The 21,385-nt window shown below is 39.5% G+C and overlaps 1 protein-coding gene and 1 long non-coding RNA gene across 3 annotated transcripts in view; both read right to left on the reverse strand.

The window, feature by feature from the left end:
- Nucleotides 1-12,290, reverse strand: part of LOC138013484 (FAD-dependent oxidoreductase domain-containing protein 2-like) — a 36,408-nt gene extending 24,118 nt beyond the window's left edge. The window contains exons 1-2 of one of the 2 annotated variants that reach the window (XM_068860569.1): nucleotides 12,003-12,290; nucleotides 11,812-11,883 (exon numbers count right to left, since the gene is read on the reverse strand). In XM_068860569.1, coding sequence (XP_068716670.1) covers nucleotides 11,812-11,883; nucleotides 12,003-12,123 — 193 coding nt within the window. In that variant the 5' untranslated portion in view covers nucleotides 12,124-12,290. The remainder of the gene's footprint in view (nucleotides 1-11,811; nucleotides 11,884-12,002) is intronic. The other variant, XM_068860570.1, reaches the window with a different exon arrangement.
- Nucleotides 12,291-14,586: 2,296 nt separating this feature from the next.
- Nucleotides 14,587-19,175, reverse strand: LOC138013493 (uncharacterized). The gene is made up of 3 exons (XR_011125243.1): nucleotides 19,106-19,175; nucleotides 16,717-16,794; nucleotides 14,587-15,424 (listed from the first exon to the last, which is right to left on the reverse strand). It is a non-coding gene; the product is annotated as an uncharacterized lncRNA (long non-coding RNA).
- Between the last annotated feature and the right edge of the window lie 2,210 nt (nucleotides 19,176-21,385).

A 21,385-nucleotide genomic window follows, 5' to 3' on the forward strand; every position in this document is an offset into this window, starting at 1 on the left:
TTTGTGTCTGGGCTGCATTATGTAGCATTGTCACGAGTAAGATCATCCAAAAATCTGCAATTAGTAAACTTCAAGAGGAAATACCTGACTCCTGTTCCTAGCATCGTCACCAGGAATGAAGGTTCATCAGTCAGTGAGGTCACAAGAGAGGACTTAAGTTGTTGCAGGTTCCAAGAGGTAGCTGACTTAGCTTTATTTTATGCCACCGACAAAAATAATGCAGTTGAAATAAGCATCTGTAGAGAAGAGGATACAGATGATAATGACCAGGAAATACAGGGTACCCTCTCCTCTTTCTTTGAAAATGACAAAGAAATTCCACCAATCAATCTCGCCCTGGTCAATGAAACCTTGCGGGTCCATGAAGGGGAGCTATCACAACCTCCAGCTGACTTCCTTTCTGATACCAGCCTATTTCAGGTCTTATCAAGTATGAAAAGCCAGTCAACAACAACACTAGCTACTGAAAAGAACAGAACTATAGAGAAACTTGTGGGGTTAGACAACAACCACAAGGAAATTCTGAGGGCATTCGTAAATGTTATCTGGTACAACCTGTTTGACATGCTTGACAGCCATACTGCTGTGAACTTGGATAATACTATTGCAGGATGCATCTCCAGGCAACAATTCACAGCAACAACTGGAAACATCCATAATTTCCTTCAGAGCAAAGAATACAAGGGATATGTGAAATATCTTTTCAGGAATGAAGCCCCACAGATAACCAAAGCTCAGACCCTGTTAGCCAGTGAGTTGGTTTTCATAATTTACACAAGGTTTTTGGACACACTCTCTGAAAGAGTTCGGCAAGAGAGTGATGAAGAGAATGTGGACTGTAGCGTGTGGGACATGCCAGCAGAAGGGCAGGGAAAGGTTAGATACGTTGGTGGATGGGTCCTGAAAAAGGTTATTGAAAGGGGAAGGACATATGTGAAAGAGAACATGACATCAAAGCAAGAAGGCATCCTTAAAAAGGTGAAACAGCAACTTGAAAAAGCCAGTCTGGTACAGAATGAGCTTGTAGCACAACCAGATGTCTTATGCAATTCCTCTCAATATCCAAAGACACTGGAACTTACTGAATTTCGTCAGCACAGAGAAAGAGGCCTCTTCAATATCACTGACAAAGCTTTTGAGTTTTTCATGCAGCTTGAGCAAGTCAGATCTCAGACCATCAATCTACATCGCCTAAAGAGGTCTGGCACAGCTATGATTGATGAAGCAATGGAGCAGATAAAGGATAACAAAGACCTTAGAGACAAATGGTTTAACTGCTTTGATGACCACAGTCCTGAGTTAAAGGTAACAAGAATATGTGTAATTGAGAATCAAAATAGTCAAAACCTTTCTTAGGTGGTCTGCCCCATAATGAAGGCATTTCTTGTGCAAAGCAAACTTCACTTTATTACTCTGAATGTATATTTACAAAATGTTCTAATTTTTACTGACTTTTACATTTGGGGAGCACATGGACCAGGGATGGCGCAGTGTTGAAAGCACTCGTCTCCCACCAATGTGGCCTGGGTTCGATTCCCAGATCCGGCGTCATATGTGCGTTGAGTTTGTTAGTTCTCTTCTCTGCTCCGTGAGGTTTTTCTCCTGGTACTCCAGTTTTCCCCTCTCCTCATAAACCAATAATTATGATTTGATATGTATTCATTTTATTTTATTTCATTTGTGCACAACCCCATGAGCTATTCAGTTTTAAACATTATCATGTGCAGAAAATAAAGTTCTAATAATAATAATAATAACAATAATAATAATAATAATAATAATAATAATAATAATAATGTTATTATTATTATTATTAGGATCTTAAAAGCGAAGTCTTTGAGGAGGTGGTTATTCGAAATGTCAAGATGGGAGGTAATCAGTTTCTACGTGACTTCAGACTTCAGCACAATGTGGAAAAGTCAGCAGCTCTCAGAACCCGGGTACTTCAGAGGCAGAATGATGTAAAGCAGAAGAATGATATGGTCAAGTTTCAGGTATACGGTGGAATTTGAACCACTGCAAATTCCTTTCCAGAATTGCATATTGTATGGAACAGGCAATACATATTATTGATAGTTGTATATTTTCTATTTTAAAAGGACATACTAGAAGACAACACTCGAGGAAAGTCAAGGACCCATGCTCTTTTGTCTTGCTTTACAACCACCTACAAGTCCAAAGGCCTACAGAAGGCCTACACTAAACCACAACTCAAGATGCTTTGCACTGCCTACAATGTCCAGTATGACTCAAAGGCCAATAAGATCACACTTGCCAGAGATCTAGAAGAGGCCATCTTGCAGTCTACAGAGGTTAAGGTGCCATTTGCTTTAAACAACAGGGAGCTGTCAGTTAGCAGTTGCTCAGTAGAGGATGGACACGTTAGAATAACCATCAGTGCTAGTCGAAGCCAATAGGTACAGACATATATATTGTAGTTAAAAGGAAACAAAAGGAACTTTAAGTGTTTAATCTTCTAGCGCTGCAGCACAGATTGGGGACACTGTAAATTGAGATTAACAAGTTAATGCAAATCAAATCAAATTTTGGTTTTTCAGGCGAGGGGAAAACCGGATTACGCACAAAAACACCTCTCGGTGCAGAGTAGAGAACCAACAAATTCAACCCTCATATGACGCTGAGTCTGGGAATCAAACCCAGGCCACATTGGTGGGAGGCGAGTGCTCTCACCACTGCTCCATCCCTGCACCCCTTACATACAGTACATACATATGTACCCATTACGTACATAAAGGTTCTCGAAATAAAATGTCCCTATTTCTGAGATAAAAAAAAAAAAAAAATGAATTGCAACTGTGAAGAATGGTCACTCTTTAATAGATATACATGCATTTCCCAGGTCTAGTAATATCACATATTAATGGTTCTACACCAATTCGCAGAAAAGCACAAAAAAAAAAAACGCTCGTTAACACTTTTTCTTGGATTGCGGTAAAGAAGCACAATTGTAAGCCTGAGTTGACTGGTTACCTGCATTACTTTTTCTGCTAATTGTAGTTTGCCCATATATGATAGAATTCTGGCATGACTCTTGGAGTTTGTAAGTGGGATGATTATTTTGGCCATTGCATGCCCGAACTTGGCAGAAATGATTCTCTGCACAGTCTTGGTTAATGATTGCAGGCTTTACCATACTACAAGGAAATAGAGCAAGTTTTATTTTTACCACAGAAACAAACCCTTTGCACATTGATTGTAAATCAAACCATAACTTTGAGCTAATGAAATGCTTGTCTGAGGACTTCTTGTCATGCCAAGCTAAGAAGAATCTGTAAAAGTCTTCTAGTTCTTTAAGACGTGGGTCCTGTGTACTGCTGATTGACCATTTATCAGAGAAAAAATTAATTGCAGATGATGTGTGCTTGACCAGAGCTAAGGTACTGTCTAATGCTGTACCATCCTTCCCTTGCTTTGACATCTCTCTCTTGTAGGCCTACATATGGGGAAAATAATATGTTTGACTTACTTGTAACATGTTGAGATCTGACTTATTGACTGACACAGGAGTTCTTGCTAGGTTTTCAGGGGAGGAGAGATATTCACTTGTGGAAGTTGTGGGAAGGTCTGAGAGGTGTTTGGGGTAAAAACATTATTTATTTTAAGGGGTTAAGGAATTTTAATGAGAGAGGATAGCTGATGCATTTGCTCACTGAAAATACCTTTGCAGTTTTGTGGGTTTACATTACTGTAACTGAAGGATATTAGGAAGATAATTTTTTGAATCATTCTGCATTTTTGGGTGGGAAAGAGGGGGTGGGACAATAAACACCTCAACCCAGGGCTTCAAATTGCACTTAACTTTCTCCAATATTGGGTGTAAAATGTCACTTACCTCTAATTTAGACAATTTTATCACCTAATGAAAACTGTGTGGATTTTTTCTTGTTATACCTAAAGTTTTTTTTTACATTGGGGGAGAAATTACACCCTTTTTTTTTTTAAGGCACCCTGCCCACCTCAGGAAAAATAGTATATTACCCTTCCTGGTCAGGGATTCTTGTTGATTTATAGGTGGGTTATGGGCACCAGCATTAGGGTTTGACCTAGTCCTCTCACAAGTTTCTCAAGGTTACCCGGTACCTGAAGTAGATATAGCATCTTGTTATTAAGCACATCCTCTGCCAGGCTGTTTCTCATCTTTGATGATGGATCTAGGTGGAAGTGCAGGTAAGTTAGCTTCTCGTGTATGGGCAAAGTGTTGGTTTTCTGGTCCCAATTGAATGCTTCTTCAAGATGGCTCCATAAAATCTTCTTTCCATCTACAACTAAACACCTTGGCTTAGAATGGGTATTGCTTTTTTCCAAGTTGTTTCGTATTTTTTTAAAGTTGTGCTGAAAATGGAAAACATCAGCAGTGAGATGAACTGCCTTGAGGCTGATGTACATGTGCATTCCCATAAGTAGTGAAGTTTTCCAGGTGTAGGACATCAGTTTTTTGGTAAGGATTATTTCAGCAGGCTATCCCTTTTCTAGTGCGACCTGCATTTCTTGTCATACACTTTAACATACAGTTGCCAATGTGGCCAGTAATGATCTCTGATTTTGAAGAATTTTACTTGTTTTTACTTCCTTTTAAGGGGACTGCACCATATTAGAGTTCTACTTTCTAGTAGTCTCCTCCTCATCATTATTCATACATCCAGATATTGTTATTATTATTATTGTTTGGATAAACTATACTTGCAATGATTGATTGGCTTGTCTTTAACTAATTACAATGACAATGTAATAAACCTTCTGAAGCTTGAAAAAGAAAACCCTGTTTAAGTTTTGGGCATATCAGAGAAGAGCAAACAGAATTAACTTGACAGTGACTATGGAAAGTAAATATGACTTAATTTTACTTAGCAGTCATTATACATGTATATGTACCTTGCAGTCAACAATAAACACCATTGGATCACCCGTGATTATATTGGATGTGACAAATCCCTCACTTGCTGGGTCTTTCCCAATGAAATGAAGCTTGATAAATTGTCTGTTTAATTCCGCTCCATCCAAAATACACCAATACACACTGGATAATAGAGAATGTAGATGCACACAAGTTGGGGTTTATCCCTTTTTTGTTATAATTATTGCTATCATTATCATCATCATTATTGATTGGAAAACTATCTACATACAGCTAATACAGTAATGCATGCAGGCTCTTGAAAAACTAAGAACATATAGCTAACAAATTCATGCAGTCAAACAATCATTATATTTTGGTTTGTACCTGAAACCGTACTCTGCCATTTTGCGCACGCCTTCCCAGAACAGGAAGTAAAGGTCACTCGGAGTGCAATCTCGTGATGGGAATTGAGCAACTGGAAACCGAAAGCCGCAATCGCTCAAGAAAATAAACTGTAACACTTGTTGGGCTAACTGGCACTGAGAGTCTTTGTTTCCTGAAGGAAAAATGAGGAAGAATTCTATCACATGTATACTAAAAAGTTAGAAATAAGCCCTGCCATTGTCATGGGAGACCTAAACATATATTCATTAGGAAAATAATTTTGCATTGTTTTAATATCATAAGCTTTTACCAGCTTGTTATGAAGACTTTGTGTGAAGGCCTACCTGCTAGTGTTGTCATGTGGTTGTGTTTTTCACCAAGGTCCACAAAGCCAATGAGTCGGTGCTTCCCATCTGAATGTGACATTTCCAAATTTTCCTATAGCAATAGTATGTGATTAGAATGTCAAAATGACAAATTTTTCCATAAAAGCTGGCTATGATGAATATTATTAAACATATATGTCAATAAATCATACAAATTATTTGCAAAGCCTGCAAAAACTCAAGGTCACAGAGTACACTCTACAGGGACCGCACAGGGGGTGGGGCTGGGGGGGGAGGCTTTAGTCCCCCTACTTTTTTGGCTGATCACATCACTTTTTTTTTTACTTTAGTAAACCAGGTCTGTCTTTTACAAAAAAAGTACATTACATTATTTTATGCCAAATATGCGGACCTCTTAGGAAATACAGCTTTATTTTGTTTTGCCATTTCAATCCAATTTAGTCTTTTCAAGGGTTTTCTCGTACAGACATGGCCAGATGAGGCAGTTTTTCGTTTGTTTTAGATGCATTTCTAGCCATTTCAGAAGACTTAATTTCAAATTTCTCTAAGACACAAATATAGTAACCGGCCAAAATGAAATGCGGATTGAGTGAAGAACTCCAATTTTAATAGCCTAATTTTAAAATACGACATTGCTTTGTAACTGGTATTTTGTAATTACTTAAAAAGAGTTAGCTCTCTAATTATTATGCACATGTAACTTAGTTTTAAATTTGGAGTTTTGTGACATGAGATATGCAGTTTTTATCTTATGAGTAATAAAGCCTACTACTACTACTATTACCACTACTACTACTACTACTACTATAACTACTACTAAAAACTTGTGGCAAGTACAGTGAAGAAAGTATTCCAGCTGAGTATTATTTTTTGTAACAAAAAAATTCATGAATAGTCTGGGAATGAATAATATGGTTTTGATCCTCGCTTGCAGTCTTAAACTCACTTGTATTTTCATCTCATCAAATACAAGTCCACCATAGTAATCCTGCTCTTGGAGACCATTCTTTGTAGCTTCATCAAAGCACCACTGTAGTAGCTGATGATTCCATCCTGGCTTCTGTTCTACTTTTGACTTATTTAGCCTAAAAAAGTCATGGTTAGGTCAGATGTCATTTAAGGTATGTTGTAAAAATTGCCTTATTAATTTTAATTGATGTTAAGAAAGCAACCCTTGGGGAAAGCAAATTTGGGCGTGGTTTAGAACAAATTTTCACTATTATAAGTCGGAGGTTATTGGTGAGGAGGTGTGAGAGGAACAGACTAGACAAATGTTCCCTTGACCTCCAATAGACTGCATTGCTGTCAATTGACAGTGTTTTAGGAGTCCCCAGCCATTGATTAAATCATCTTGCACAAATAGTATTTCTTTAGGGTTAAGTATTTAAACTGAAAGTGAAAAAAATGTATCATCTAGTAATCATCTTGATGTCAAATTTACACTCATTTATTAAACGCAAGCAGAATTATTGGTAGACCCTTGCAAAAGGGCATAGGTTAATGTTAAAGATACCTCAATGTTCTTTGACTTGGAAGGTACACAAACTTTCTCAAACTGTCAAGGACGTGAGGGTTCTTGCAATACAAGTCAAGGCATAATCGGATAATCCTGCGTTTCAGAGGTTAAATATATAGATGTTAATGAACTAGCATGGAGTTCATACTGGGAAAATATTGGCCGATTTCCTTATTTTTTGTAAGTTTATGGACCGAGCCTGAAAAACCTCTTACTAACTGAGTTCAAGGTCCGTACTGTAGGTTATGGCCTGAGTTAATCCGTTGATTTATGGCTCAAGCGCGAAGCGCGCGGGCTTTAAATCAACGGGAAAAACCAGGACGCGTATCTTACAGTACGGTCCGAGAAAACGAGGTTATTAAGATATTTATTATACCTCAGGGGTAATCCGGCGCGCGCGCAAGGGAACTAGTCGAAGTCAAGCCGAAGGTTCAACTGCCACAAAGATTGCCGTGTCAAAATCCGAAAAACTAAATATTCTTGGCTGTTTGAAATAGTTGCTTGCAAGATTCAAACAGTCTTACAAGTTTATGTAACAGAAACGACATGAAAAACTTGCTAGATAATGTTTCATGGGAATTTTGAATTTAGCGGGCTGTAGAATACAGTCTGCTAATATAATTTAGCAAATCACAGCGCGCGTACTCTGGGAGAGCTATAATAAAGGCCTTATTTTCTCCAGCTTCTTAGCTGTCCGGAATCCTAAAACTTGAATCTGGTTGGCTAATCATGCGCGTTCCCAATCCGGACCCCGAATACGGACCGCTGTGAAATTTCCAACGTAATCAACTTTTCAAGTTTTTTGTAACAGCGTAAAAGTGTCGTAAACAACGTAAAATGTAAATGTGAATGTGTGTTGCTTTGATTTGAATTATTGAAGCTCATTACTAAACTTTTTTTCAAGCCTTGAGCTCCCTTTTTCGTTAACATCAATTTCTGTCACGTAACTGACATGTCAGGTCCTTTCAGAGCAATCCCGGAGAAAAAAAACAAACACATTATTTGCCGGCCAAGGTCGGTCCGTATTGGGTAAAACAGTGCCCTCGTTCTGGAGACCTCTTGCACTGTTTTTCCCAATACGGAACTCCCGGCCGGTAAATAACATGTATGTACGGGAATTTCCTCAATGGACACCACTGTAGGGTGGACACCTTGATAATACAGCCAGTCAGATCACGATGGTGGTCGACTTTAATAGAGAGACTTCCGATTGTAACTTACTATCATTGCCTAAGTTAATAATCAAAGTTAATTGATAACTGGTAAATTATTATTGATTAAGCTACTTTTCTACTTACTTTGGATGCCACCGGTAACCATTTGATGATTTGGAGTTCAAGATCTTCTGCTGTTGTTCCCACATGAGCTGCATTTCATCAGGAATGTCTTTACTGCTAATGCTAGACATCATTGCGTCCAGGTCAGAATGGTCCGCTTCTTCCATTTCTATCAAGTGCTCCTCAAAATTGTGGCGCCAGTATCGCTCCCTGTCTTTCGCATTAACTCGTCTTGCCCTCTCGGCCTTGTGTTTCTCTATTAATTCTTCCGATGTAAGCCACTTGTTATTGCAAAAGGCAGACGGGAAGGGGTTTGCAAGCTTTCTTTTTTTCCTTTGATGGTCCACTATGGAAATCCTACGGCAACTGGAGCAGATGCCACCGGCAGGAGAAAAAATTAGACATTTCTCAGAAAATGCACGTTCCTCTGCTAATCCTGTGGTCAAATCTTTAATAGTGCCTTTGGTGACAGGAAGAGAAGTGGCGACACCATCATTTACCTTAAATCCTCTGCAAAGAGTGGATACCTCTATAAAGGTCATGAGTGCGTAAATCTTCTCAGCACTGTCAGCTGGTAGGAATGAAGCGGCGACTTCCAGTGGCTGAACTTTCGATTTTCCGCATTTTAAGGTCACATCAATCTCCTGGTTTTCATCGGACTCACAACAAATCTCGACTATAAGTCTCCTGCCTGCAAATTCTAGTTTAGTACAGAACAAGAAGTCCACCGAATTGACCCTGTCCTGGACTTTTCTCCAAAGGCTCGGCACTTTCATTACGTCCACAAGATGGTGAATAGGATTTTTTTCAGGACTTTGCGACAAGGAATCAGCAGCCTGTTTCCTCCTTAGATTTAAGTAGAAGAAGATGCGCTTTGAACGGCCTCCCTTTTTAACAAGACTGACTTTTTCCTTCGTCCATACTTTGTTCACGATTCGAGTCAGAGTATAGTCTGTCAATGACTGAATCTCCCCAACATTCTCTTTCTCGTTTAAAGCGTGTTTTATGATCACATCCCTTTGAATAAGTGTTCCTTCGCAGTATTCATAATTCTTGATAATCCTGTTGACACATTTTGAAAGTAACGCTTATCGTACAGCAGCAGCAGAGCAATCCCCAAATGCTTCCTAGGTTGTCATAATTATTAATTAATCAAGTAATTAATTAGGGAGCTACTCCAATTTAATATCGGACATTTGGTTTCCGATTTCGCTACCGGCATTTTCCGATTCCGATAGCTCCCTGTGTCTGACGGGTATTTCCAACATACGGCTGCTGGGAGTTCAGTACTGACGATTTCATCATGTTGTCAACATGCAAGATTTAGAATAATTATCTTATTCACAACATTTCTGGAAGAATGAATCCAGCAATTTCACTTTTTAGCTGCTATTGCGCTTTTACTCAGAACATGGGCTTGGTCGGCGGGTATTTTTTACAGGTCACAGGTCAGGTTTACAGGTCTGTTGTAATGATGATAAAACAACCCTAACCCGTAAGTAACCCAAGGCAAGCCCTAAAGACTATTATTTTGGCCTAAGGTTACATTATGAAAGTGGTTATGTTAGGATTATTTTAGCGACGTTAAAACAATGATCTGTAGATGTGACCTATGAGCACACATGTAGGGCATGTAGTTCCCGGTTTTGTGGTCTGGTCTTTCTGGTCTGGATAGGGTAGGGTGGAGCACCTCGCATAGGACCTCCAGTCCTGTTCGTGCTCCTTCCCTCTGGGCAGGTTTGCCCAGTAGAAAAAGACAAACCAGATGTCTCGTAAAACACAGCTCCCATCGCTTTGGTTGCCGCACCGCATGTGATAAATCCGGATTTACATCGAACCCCGTAAGAATTGAAGCTGTTTGAAGCCTAGCGCGTGCACAAATCCCCTCGTCCGACGACACTCCACACCACGGCTGTTATTTTGTTGTTGTTGTAAAAAGTATAGTTTTGTCAAGTGAATTGCTTTGAGCCAAAGAAATCACCGCACCGTAATTCTACTGTCCATTTGGTTGCACCAAAACACAGACAACCGAGATTGTAACTCGGATACCTTTCAGGTATTCCGAGTAATAATTGTTGGTTTTCGATCGATATCGCTTGATGCACCGGTGTGAGAAATAACTTTGAACATTTCAACGCCACTGGAAGCCCAAAAACAAAGCACAGATGATTTCAACGATTGCATTTTGCCTGGACTCTCACCAGAAAAGTGTTCAAAATGTGCAGCCATAATAATGTGAGTTGTTGACAGATGAAAAACAGGATTGTGTTTGATTAGTGTCTTTAATCTTTCGAACTCATCGGAATAGTTGCACTTGAGTTTCCGATACGACTTCCGAACAATCGAAAGTTGACCTTCCCAAATTTGGATAAGCTTCCTTATATCACACTTACCATAGCTGCCATAACATGAGGTCGTAAATCTGAAGCGGATCCTCATATTGACCCTTATCCATATTAATTTCCTTCCGTAAAAAACGTTAGTGAGTATTCAAGCCGTCACGCAACGATTCGAGGTTGAACTTTCCCTTGGGGACGAGTCTGGGATTTGATTTGCTCTGCCCAACTATGGGTACACTTGCGTAGGTTTGCGCTCACCGTATGGAGGCTCAGTGAACCGTTGACCAGCCGTGTCCAAATTGGTTGTTAGCGAGCCTCGAAGGAGTTTGAAAATTTGAATATTTTTCGCATTTTCTCAGCAATGGATACTCGCTGGACCTTGAAACTTGGTCAAGGGGAAGTAAATTTATCCTTGTAGCCATCACCGGAGTTTGAGCGTGACTGATGCCGGAGAAGTGTGATTTTTTTCGGCGAGATCTGAGGTAAGTTAGAAATGAGTTGCCAGCCTTTCCTTTATTTAGGGAAGAGTGACGACTCGAGAATTTGAGAAGTCGCTTAAATCACATTCAATCAGGCAAAAAACCACACAAAAAGCAAGAAATTCACCATGACAATAAAGTACGGCTTTTTTATTGAGGACTTTTGCGGGTAAATATATTTTTCAGTCTGTTATCGAGATTCCCATACAAATCCTTATAATTGTTTACCTTCCGACTCTGGGCCGCCTGTGAATATTGCACTGTGAAAAAAGTGCCTAAATTCTCCGTCACCAATCAAAAACTTATTAACAGTAGGCTTCAGCAAGTCAGTATTTAGTATTAATTAAAGGCTGTCAGAAGACGGCCGCCAAGTTGAAGGACCAAGATCTCCCCGTTCGTTAGTTCGTTTCTTATAGAATGATCACCGCTTATAAGATGGACCCATAACACAATTAGAATTCAGGAATTATGAGGAAATGGGACCAATGTTTGATTTCTCGAATTACATCCGCACAAATGAGAATGTGACGATACTTTGAATATATTGCGCACACTGATAATTGAAGAGAAATCATCCAAAATTGATTTCGTAAAAGATCTTGGTATCTTACCGGCTAAGCTGTCTCTCTCGAAAATCACATAGTCTCGGCCAGCTCTCTCATGGAAGAATCCAAGCTGAAGCCCTAGGGAAACCAACGGCAATTAAAGCCAGGCTGCACGTTAGATGACTAATGCTTATTATGTACGAAAGGAAGACTGTTTTTCTCCAATAAAGCTTTCAATCGATACTCTCTTAACTAACCTCCTGGGCCAGCTCCTACAACACAATAATCGTGGTAAGCGTTCTCCGTCGCCAACGACAAATTCAAACTCGTACACGCGATGATGAAGACTCCGATCGCTTTGGCCAAGCAAAGGATCATCTCGATGCCTTCGGACAAAATCAATCACAAAGGATGGTATTTGTTGCGACTCTTCGGTTGTAAGTGATGTCTGCAGCGGCGACAAAGAGTTAAGAAATCTGAACAAGAAATCTCAGCAAGGTAGTTCATGTTTTTATCCGGTTCCTCTTTAGAACTTTCGACCATGGCAATCACGATTGGTTGTTGAGGCAACAATAGGTTATTCGGTCACACAACGATCACGCCAAACAGTTTATCGCGTTCGGAGGAAAACTCTCTCACGTCTAAACAAAGACCGGTTAAAACCTGGCCTGGGGCATTTGTCATAAGGTACAAGTAGTCAGTACGAATTAAAATCAATATTGGAAAAACATGAATTTGTTTCCATCTGCATTGGAGACAGATATAGATTCACACACATCACAACTTTTGTGCGGTTTGAGTTATTTTTATTTACTCCGTATATCTATGAAAGTATTAGCCTTTAAAATGCATTACCATCGGACTTGTCAACTCCAACGAAAGTCAAAGAGATTTCAAAACGAAAAGAAGACATCATCATCTCTTTCCCAAATGTCGAAACACGGAATTACCTTTTGACGTGACTCATCAGTCATCTACAAGGAAGTACGCACCTTTGATGTCTTTCACGAGTGTTGCAGTTTTTTTCTGCGCTCACAAAAATAGAGCCTAAAAATTTGAAATTTGCTATCTATCATGGGAACAGACAACATTGTCACAAAATCTTCACGTTTCTTCTTAAAACACAAGTGACGGGATAACGGAGTGCAAATGGCGTGACGCGATTATACTCAAGTACTTTTTATTACTGGGTTGCCTATGGGCAAACCCAATCGAGGTCTGCGTTTACTTTGTTTGTTTTATTTTTTTACTTTTTTTTTTTTATTAATTTTTTTTTCCGTGTCGGTAAAAGTCTTGCCTGTCACTCCCCTGGTAAGTGGTGTGTTTGTGTATAGAGTCTTCTGCGCGTATTTTCTTAGGATCGAGAGGGTAGTGAAATAGCGTAGATTTCTCTGGTGGACACAGTAGAATCATTAACTTAGCCTGCAATGGCGTCGAAAGTCATGCAACGCGAATGGCGTTTTAGTGGATCCTTAAACAAAATATACCCTTATGGAGCTCAATAATGGAAAGTCAGTTGGATAAACGAGGCATGAATCTCAAAAGCGACGAGTACTGGACTTCGACAACAATCTATCGCCCGTCGAGACGAAATCAAAGTGAGCAGTATTTACCTGAAGTACAGGGTAATTTGACACAATTGAGTTTCTTGTCTTCACGCACGCAATGAAATAGGAAGAGGTTTTCGCCTCTAAGAGCAAATATGTTGTTTGTTTCAATAAAATTTTCGCTGGAAAAGGATTCCGTGGTATTTTCTGCCTTTGTGAATTATAACATCATGTTGTGTATTGAATTTTCGAGCTTAAGGTTCAAATGTGATATGGGAGAAGTTTTTTAGTATTGCTCTGTAAGCAGGAAGGGTTCACAGGCCTGTTGGAAGCGTGCTTGAGTTTCAACAAATGAGGCCCAAAATCAGTGAAAACTTGTGACGCAGATGAATAATAAAGTAGCTGCTATTTCCAAAATGATGGAATTACCAGGTGATAAATAACGTCGTACGCGTCTTGGAGAGTAAATTTTGACTTTGCATAAACAAGAGTTGGGCGATTGTCATCTTTGTTTTGACTTCGCTCATTTCATTGTCAAACTTTATAACACTTGACAGAAAAAGAAACTTACAAAAACCGGTATCTTGCCATCATTTGACACAGATGCTTCACTGTTTGGCGAGTAAACATGCCGCGGTAACTTAATCACGGCGCCCGCTGAATTCCGGCCATGTCACTTTCGATTTTGCAATTTACTTGAACGTAGCAAAAATCTCCCAAAATGTTTGTCGCTGATCGTAACTTTTTATATTCTATATTCACGGTTCAAAATTACTGTTGTTTTCATGTCGTAAATATTTTATTCTCGATCGACCGTCCGGGAAACTTCCTTCTGCTCTTTCTGAAAACTGTGTGTCAATATTTATTTGCTTTTTCATCAATATTTGTTTTGCATAAAGCAAGCTAACAGAATCTGTACCTTGCTGAGTTCGCATTTGTTAGCGTTAATAGTATTTTCGGTCAGATGTTTCTGTTTTTTATGAGGGGTTTCTTGTTTTGGTCTCCCATCCCAACACTAACCCCGCGAAACAGGGCTTGACTTCAGTGAAGTTTAGTATTACAAAGTTTTCGGATGCTCATAGGGCACACTTGTGGTGAAAAGAAGTTGTGAGGGAACTTGAAAATTATCAACATGTCAGCCCAGAAGCCAATGTTTCTCGCTTCTTTTTTATTTGTTATTCTTCAGAGACTGGAATGCTGTATTTCAATACCACACAATTCAGTGCCTTCTGATTTTCTGTAGCACGTACCACAGGCAAGCCAGTGTATGCTTCTCAGAAGCATCTAGTTTTAAATAAATAGAATGGAGAAATTTTTTTTCCTTGTTGTGGTGGTGTGAGGGGGCGGCGAGAGAACGAAGTTGAATTTGGGAGCGAACTGACCACTATTTTTGCAGACATCAGCGTGACAGTTAAGTGTTTCTCAGGACTGTACAAAGGACTGTTCAAAGGTCAAAATATGCCGGATGTTATGATTTTAGTATTGAGGAAACGCGGAATGTATTGTTTCAGAGGTCAAAAGAGATGTGTACTGTCTAATTTCAAAGACAGGAAATGACAGACATTTTACTTAGCAGGTAAGAAAAGGTGGAAAAGTTAGTTTTTAATTTTGACCCTGAAAACGCGCCATATACATGGGGACTACATAGTCGTGTCGCCTACGTGCAGTTCGCTGACAGCGGAAGTCGTTTTGCTAACGTGTTTGGTTCATCTACATCCACATCTACATGTTCCAGCACTCGGCAAAGTCCCTTTTTGGCTTATGGCTGTTTCTGCTTAGGTGGCCTCGTACGCCGTAAGCCTTTTTAGAGACATCACTCCCAAGCCGGCCACTTCTGCTGGAGATAACTGATCTCTCTCACCCGTTGGGGCCTGGGTTGCGGCTGACGCAGTTGGCGCACTGCTGGTTGTCGAGGTAACACATCCGGGCAGTCACGCTTGCCCAGGCCTGCCCCGCCACTGAGCCAAAAACCACTATCAACCACTATCAGGGTCTGGAATTTCTTTTTCATCTTCCACTTGGCCCACATAAAAGACCATATCACTTGTTTTGCAATGCGGCGCTCTCGTGGCATCTGTTTGCAAAGGGTCGATGTTGGAGTCTACCGAAAGAATTTCCGACAGCTGAATTTCCTGAGGAAGCAAGACGAAAAACCGGTAGATAAGAAAAGGAAGGAAACGCGAGCGCAACATTCTTGCGATCGTACTTTACTTAATAATTCTTGCCTAATGGTGGAAACGACACCCGTCATGTGAGAAACGAGTGAAAGTGACCGTCAAGATTTTTCAATATGCCTTACGTGACAGGCAGCCGCTCAAGGTTTTAGAATTATTAAATGACAGGTCATACGGTATTTTTTTCCAATGAAAAAACACAAATCGATCCCAGCTACGCCAGCTAACGCACGCGTCCAATTTATTTTCATTTATTGTATGCCAACCGTTTTCAAATTGAGTGCTCAGATTTTGAACATTGGTTTTGAAACCTCTTTATCAGTCCTATTTAAACACGCAAGTCATTTAATTATTCGAAAACCTTATCCGGCTGCCAGCTATTTGAAAGCTTCGAATTTTCTGAAACAGAGAAAATATCGAGAATGCAAACAATACAATACAATACAATACAATACAATACAATACAATACAATACAATACAAATTTTATTACTGAGCACTCCCGAAGGGTGCTTTTCAGTACGAAAAGTAAGATAACAATGATGTTATCTTAATACATCACGAATATTACACGGAACTGCTCGAGTTGCTAAATGGCACTTAGGCCAAATGCGCAATGTTCATATTCTTCACTCATTCATCCATGATTTGTAGCTTTAGTTTTAACAAAACTAAGCGATGTTCGATTTAAGTGCCACAAAATAGAACCGGAAAGGGGCTTAACTAAGCTTACAACACCAAAGAAGTAATTTTCCACACAACTTGAGAAAGTATTGTACAAGTTACGCTAAAAACTAGCACAAATACGCCTCGATATTTGAACTGTTAGTCAGCAATATGGTTCAGTGATTGTTTGAATTTGTACTGCAAACAAACTCATGCGTATTGATTATTTCGCCGCCTCATTTTTTGTTGCTTTTCGTGCCTAAAAAGAGCGGTTTTCAGTACACTTAGTACACTCTCGAAATTAAGCAACTGATTTGGTTCTGCGTTACTACACCTGGTCATCGGCTAGAAGTCTCGTGCCATTTTTTTTTCTTCCAGTCAGAAGCAAACCCAATTTGTGACTCGCATGCTCCCGTTTTCCTGCGTTTTGCGCCGGCTGCATGCGTTTTTGCTGAGCGCGTTTTTATTGGTTTCTTTCACTATCTTCATTTCTTGCGATTGACCAAGGTAATAAGCTCGACTCTCGGTTTCACGGTACTTAATTTAAAACCCGCTTTGAATAGTTATTTTTTAAACAAGCCATACCTTGTAATACTTGTTATTTGTTGCATCCTTGAAAAGAGTCAAACACTTTGTGTCCAGTCGCCAATAATGTCTCCTCCTCTGAAAGACACAAAAAAATCAAAACTTTGGCTTGTTTAAACGCGCTCCGGTGGCTGTTGGTTGAGCATCGGGCTGTCATGCGGGAGGTCGCGGGTTCGAACCCCGGCCGGATCAACACTCAGGATCTTAAAATAACTGAGGAGAAAGTGCTGCCTTTGTAATTTTTAAATCTGCAAATGGTTAGACTTTCAAGTCTTCTCGGATAAGGACTATAAACCGTAGACCCGTCTCACAAATGTCTTCTATGTTCATAAGTTCTCTGTGGGACGTTAAAGAACCCAAACACTATTCGAGAAGAGTAGGGGATAAAGTCCCCGGTGTTGTGGCTGTCCTGTTCTCTCCAGCAGAAGTGGCCGGCTTGGCGGTGATGTTTTTCTGCTGCATCTGCCGTTAGTCAAAGGAACGAAAGGTTTTACGAGTTGTGAGAGGTTTTTATATTGTTTGGTAGACCAACCCTATTTGTGGGAGCATAATAACATGAAAAAGAAAACTTTCTGCTAAAGGAAGATTTAATGAAACACTTTAGAATAAAAACTAGTGGCGAAAATACAGGAAGTTTCGGTAACGACACCTCACCATTTTCAAATGCAAAATGTAGATTAAAGATGAGGTTGGTAGTGTTATATAAACAGAATGAAAGTGCTCAAATGCATTGGAATAAGAAGAGGTATGGGAACAAATAATGTACTTGATAACATGTTTTGCTCAGTGGAATAGACTCTGTTTGCGTGTTAAGAGGGTCTCTTTTTCCTAATAAAGAGCATTTTTGAAATGAGGCACTCAAATTTTCCATAGCTTTTCTTAAAGAGGCACTGTCATGCTTCATTTGCTGCTTTTAGGTCAAAAATGGGTAAAAATCTAAATTAGTACTTTAGCTCACATGCAAAACAGCCCTGGCAACCCTCTGACAAGATATGAAAGATATTTAAGAGTAGGGCACGTAGTTCCCGGTGTTGTGATGTGTCTTCTGTTGAGTATCATGGTTGGGAGGGTCAAAAAACGCTGTTGTGGCGCTCTGCCAGCTTGACTGGCAATGTCTGTAAATCAAAATATATCATTTATCACACAGAGCTATTCGTATTTAATTTTTGGTGTCTTTTTGAAGACACAGTCTCCAAACTTGAAAAAAACCTGGCTGGTTTTTTCAAAGTATAATCCACTTCCATCCTCTCCATCCTTGGCTGCAAACAACAACGAATAGCTTCAGCGCACTTCAATGGTCATTGACAAAACTACAGCATTATTTTTTGGTTTCATTGATGCAAGGACGTCATTTAGCGTTTTGAAGTTTGACTAAAATAGCGTGACAATGCCCCTTTAAGGATGGGAGATAGGCAAACAGGAGCAAATTCAAAGAGAAGCAGGAGGCTGCTTTTAAGAGCACCTCTGAGTGTTTGAGTAAGGTGGTTATAGTCGACAACACAGACCTGCATATCCTTACTAGTGAAGTGTACTATCCACCCCTGTTTAAGAACCTTTGATCCTTTTCTCTTGGTGTGCTTCACCGATACAACGATCCTTTGCAGAGGGAGGTTATTGCTCATGGTCGGGGTCAGCTGCGGTGGTTCTCCATCTGGTGATGAAGGACTCACAGGGGTTTGCAAAATTCCTCCTGACTACTTCGACTTGTAGATTTTGCTTCATTCTCAGTGTCGTCAGGTTCTTCAAACGGTATGTCATTCGCCAGATACATTTCAGATAAACTCTCAGAAATGGCGCTTGAGTCATTAGAGTAGAGTGAACCTGCAAAAGTTTACATGACCTTTGTTGATGATCACAGAATTCGGACAAACAGATTTTTCCTCAAGAAAAAAAAGTACATATTTTGTTGTTTTGTTACAAGGGGCCAATAGACCATTTTACAGTTGTAGCTAAGTTACCTGGCCTACGAATGGAAGCGAGGCTGCCGGTGACCCTGTTTTGATACAAACCTCCGTGCTTTTGTAATGTTAATACGGACTGATTAGAATTACAACAACACAATTTGCATGATAAAAGCAGTCGGGGCTGTATCAATGCAAGGTCACCGGCAGCCTCGCAGCCATTCATAGGCTAGGTCGCAAAGCAAACAACTGTAAAATGGCCTATTCGCCCTTGTCACACGGCGGCCATATTGTCCCGAGAGACCAAAAGAGCTTTGTTTTACCACGCCAAGCCTCGCAGTGGAAACCATGGGGGTGAGGCTTGGCATGGTAAAACAAAGCTTTTTGGTCTCCCAGGACAATATGGCCGCCGTGTGACAAGGGCGAATTGCAACAGGAAAAAACCCCCTTCTAAATAAAGCTAGCTATTGTATTCCCAAAGCCCTTACAGGTCTCCAACATTGCCACTTCACCACGGCAGTTCTTTGGTGCCTTCCCTGCGCATCCCTTACGATGGCACTACGGGTGCTGTAGTCGGTAAAAATCACACTCATCACCATAGGGCTACAAACGCACGATTTGCGAACAGAGGGCTACAAAACCACGATTTGCGATCATTGGGCTTCAAAAGCAATTTGCAAACAATAGGGGTTAAAACGCACAAATCCAATTAAGCCCGCTAAATGCACTTGCTACAAGTGGGGGTATAATTGCACTTTTTAAAAAACCTAAAATAATATCTCATATAATAGTATAATGAGTTGTAAAGAACTTCATGAAGAGTTAATCAATATGGAAGAAGTAATTTGTCCATTTTGCAATAAAGAAATAGGTAAACATACGAAAAAAACAGATAAATGTTGCGATCAGCCAGAGATAGTGAAAGATAATATCATAGTTTGCAAAAAATGCGGAACAGTACAAGGTTATACACCTTTAATAGAATTTGTTAATTTTCACTCAAATAAGCATAGATTCCATCGTAAAAGTGTTTACCAAAGAAAATATCATATAGAAAACATAATGAATAACATTGCCATTAAAAATGGTTTCCAGATTTCTGTAAAAAATATGGATAAAATAATTCGAATTTTTGCGGCTATCGGGGAAGTTGTGAAAGATGTTAACATTGATAGAAAGCGTATGATTAACATAAATTTCATTTTAAAACAAATATTTAAAATGCTTGATCTTCCTTTTGAAAAGGTCAAGACGAGTAAATCCAAAAAGACACTTCAATCATATGAACGGTATTGGAAAGACATCCTGTCATTGGCATCAGACCGAATTAATGAAATAGTTAAGGAATGAATTTGTCATTGTATTTAGCGTAGAACTTATCAACACTAGGACAAACATCAGTCACAAAATCATCTACATTTTTTAATTCTGTGTGAAACGATGGTTGAAAATCACCACTTCGCAACATGTCTTTTATAGAATTCAAAAGATGCTGATAACTTTGGTACGCGTATGTACAATTTTGTATTTTAAGATCCAGTGATTGGAAATCCATGTAAGACTTGATTAACAACGCACAAGTGCTTATAGCTACTAAGGCTATACCGCCAGTTACAACAGCACTAATAATTCCACCAGTACCGGTTAAAATGGAAACAGTATTTCCTAACAGTTTGAATTTTTTGAAGCGTTTAACAGCCTTTTTGTAAGCCCAACACTTTCTATGGTATGCCTTATAATAGCTCTTTAGTTCGTCGACCTGATCTTCTGGGAGTTTGTCTGAAATATGGTTCCAGCTGAATATTCTCTTTTTTCGATCTTCCATATATATAGTTCAGATTGTTAATCGTCTGCATAGACAATATAGTATACCACTGACTTGACCACAAAAAGGTGATCTTTTAATCAGTTTAGTTGTGTATTTTTCTGAAATAGCATAAGTGTAACCTCTACCGAGCTTATGGTGGTCATAAAACCTCCCGGAAGCATCATGTAATACACTATGTGAATTTAATATATCAATCCAACCGAAGATCTTTTCAAGTAACCATGTTAGACAGCCACTACCTGGTCCAAGAAGACCAATTTCACCATCATTGAGTTCAAGAATCTCATTCATAGACATGTCTCTTTTAAAATAGAAACAGTGCAGGTATTGATAAACAAGTGCTGATTTTAATATTTTGTCATTAATGCATGGATGTTTTTCTTTTGCTTCTTGAAAACTATATTCCACAAATCGTAATAAATTGTCGATATACATATATATTGAGTTATATATTTTGAAAATCCACATCACAAATCGAAATGATTTTGAATGAATCTGAACATATTTTTCAATTCATCATCAGACAGAGATTTAGCCCAAACGGCAAAAGCATATAAATCCATTTCACAGAAATTCACAGCAGTGCCATCAGTATGAACCTGACATCCAATGAATATTTCTTGTGCTGAACCTGTAAGAGTAGCAGAAATTGTTTCTGTTTTAATCGCACTGATTGATGTAACGCCTCTGAAGAGTTCTAGATTTGTCCCATTAATACGAATTGTCCAAACTTCGATATTACCAGAGAGCCTCAGCAAAGAAGGCATGTTAAGTCTGCCATTTGACGATGAACCAAAATCGATATAGACTGCACCATCTCCCCATGGTATATGCATACCGAATCTGACGGCTCCACGCCCCCATTGAAACTGAGATTGATTGGTTATTGCTTTTGTATTGACAACCAGTATTACTGTACATGTGTTACCAGATTTACCTG

This window comes from Montipora capricornis, chromosome 8, assembly GCF_036669925.1.
Source record: "Montipora capricornis isolate CH-2021 chromosome 8, ASM3666992v2, whole genome shotgun sequence".
Taxonomy (NCBI): domain Eukaryota; kingdom Metazoa; phylum Cnidaria; class Anthozoa; order Scleractinia; family Acroporidae; genus Montipora; species Montipora capricornis.